General features: G+C 24.7%; 1 protein-coding gene across 1 annotated transcript in view; it reads right to left on the bottom strand.

Annotated features, from left to right (window-relative positions):
- Nucleotides 1-525: 525 nt before the first annotated feature.
- LOC105457999 (DNA-directed RNA polymerase I subunit RPA1) overlaps nucleotides 526-2,038 on the bottom strand; it is a 14,023-nt gene continuing 12,510 nt past the window's right edge. Inside the window, exons 4-5 of the mRNA XM_011703010.1 lie at nucleotides 924-1,079; nucleotides 526-843 (exon numbers count right to left, since the gene is read on the bottom strand). Of these exons, the coding sequence (XP_011701312.1) occupies nucleotides 526-843; nucleotides 924-1,079 (474 nt within the window). The remainder of the gene's footprint in view (nucleotides 844-923; nucleotides 1,080-2,038) is intronic.

The raw sequence follows: 2,038 nt of genomic DNA on the forward strand, positions 1-2,038 counted from the left end.
AATAACAGAAATATTCTAAATATTCGAGTTGAAGGAAATATATTTTATGTAATTTTGATGTGTTTTAATATAACATATGAAACATGTAAAAAGTAAGTATCCTTGATGATCTTACATAATTAAAAAGTATGTAATATAATAATATATATTTTATAGCGTAATAATTTAATTTTTTTATATAAAATTTTCTTTTAAAAATTTATTTGTTACAGATTTATTATTTTTTATAATAAAATTTATCAAAAAATGGAGATAAATAAATTTATCTAAAAATATATTTTTAACAATTGTGTACAAGAAAATAAGTCTAGTCATATGTTGTTATAAATAAAACTAAAATATTTCATCAATTAACACTTTTTTGGAAGAAAAATTAATTTGAAATATCATCAAAACTATCTTTTTGTTATATTGAAAGTAAATACTTTTCAGACTCATATAGCAGATAAAGTTTTTTCAATGCAATATTTTGAATATTTCATCTTTCTAAAGTTTGATAGCAATTTTTAATCTGTAAGTTTAGACCTAATGTAACTCACCTTGCAATGTCGCTGTTTTCAAAAAACCCAGCGAGCTTTCGAAACTTATTTGCTGCAATGGTGAAGCAGAACTCTCCATTCCTTTTCGACTGAGTGGTTTAAATGTACCATCGAATGTCATATAGTCTGCGATTAAGGACAGATGTCTCGAGTCGACGGTTATGCCATACATCTTGAAGACGTCCTTAACTTCTCTTACGATGACTCTATTTGCAGCTTCAATTCCATATGTTTGAGAAATATTATAAATGTCATTGGAATATAATCTGTTTAAATCAAGTATATTGTCATACTTAAACATATCCTGTAAATGTAAAGAAATTTATATTAGAAAATAGAAAATATATTTTCCACTTATACGGATTGTAATGAGTATTTATTTACCGCTATGTTTAAACCATCTGTTTTGAGGATTGTTTCGCCTTTACTATTTTGAAATGTAAAAGCTTTCTTGATACATGGTGTTTCCCACAAGACAGTTTTACTTGCAGCATTCTTGATTACTGTTGGCAAATCCAATGTAATTGCCGTAAGTGGTAACTGAAAAGAAATACATGTTATTTGTTAGGTAGTCTATTAGTGTACATTCTGAAATATATTCTGACTGTAAATATAAAAATCTATGATTCACGTTACATATGTTATTATATAAAGGATGTTAAGAGGATAGTCTAATCCAGTTTAGTCTAGAACTTAAAAAAAAAATCAATTTTTCTCTTTTTACATTTTTTAAATATTTAGGATATCGTTCCAAAAATTTTATCGATATTCGTAAAAATAACGTAAATATAAGTATTTTTAATTTGCAGATTGCACATTTAATGCGCTCTGTCGATGTGCTCAAAGGCAGCTGTTATCAAGCTAATTCTTTCAATAGTTCTTCAGTTTTTCTTAGAATGTTCATGTTTACATTTAGTTTAAAACAACTATTATGTATGGTTCTGGTATCGCTTAGAGAAAAAGTTTCATTTCTTATATTGTCATTTTTATACTATAGTTGAAATTACTTTATACATACGTTTTTCTTGATATAATATTTTTCAAGTCGATTGACACGATTTCTCAGAAACTACTGAATCTATTGGCTTCAACTTTTGTTTTGTATATATATATAAAATATTGTAAAAGTCTGTTTATCACATAAATTAGGATTATTGCAATATCTGTAATATAACTACAATATTTCTTCATAGATGTTAAATTTATAAATTTTGTTAAAAAATTGTTTTTAACATATAATACTTGTTTTCTTAAAACTCCGCTATTTTAACAATATTTGCAATATTTTTTCATTTCATCCCAGTTCAAACTGTAGCGCCATGCGCGCTGTATAATAACTATAAAAATCTTTTAGAATTTTTTACTTAAGTTAAAAGCTTACAATCATGTCGACTATCGACACATTAATTTTTATCAATACATTTTGTTTTTAAATTTATATAATGTAAAAACTAATAAATATTATATACAAATAAACTATATATATATATATATATATA

The sequence above is a fragment of the Wasmannia auropunctata genome, unplaced genomic scaffold (assembly GCF_000956235.1).
Source record: "Wasmannia auropunctata unplaced genomic scaffold, wasmannia.A_1.0 LD334821.1, whole genome shotgun sequence".
Classification (NCBI taxonomy): Eukaryota; Metazoa; Arthropoda; class Insecta; order Hymenoptera; family Formicidae; genus Wasmannia; species Wasmannia auropunctata.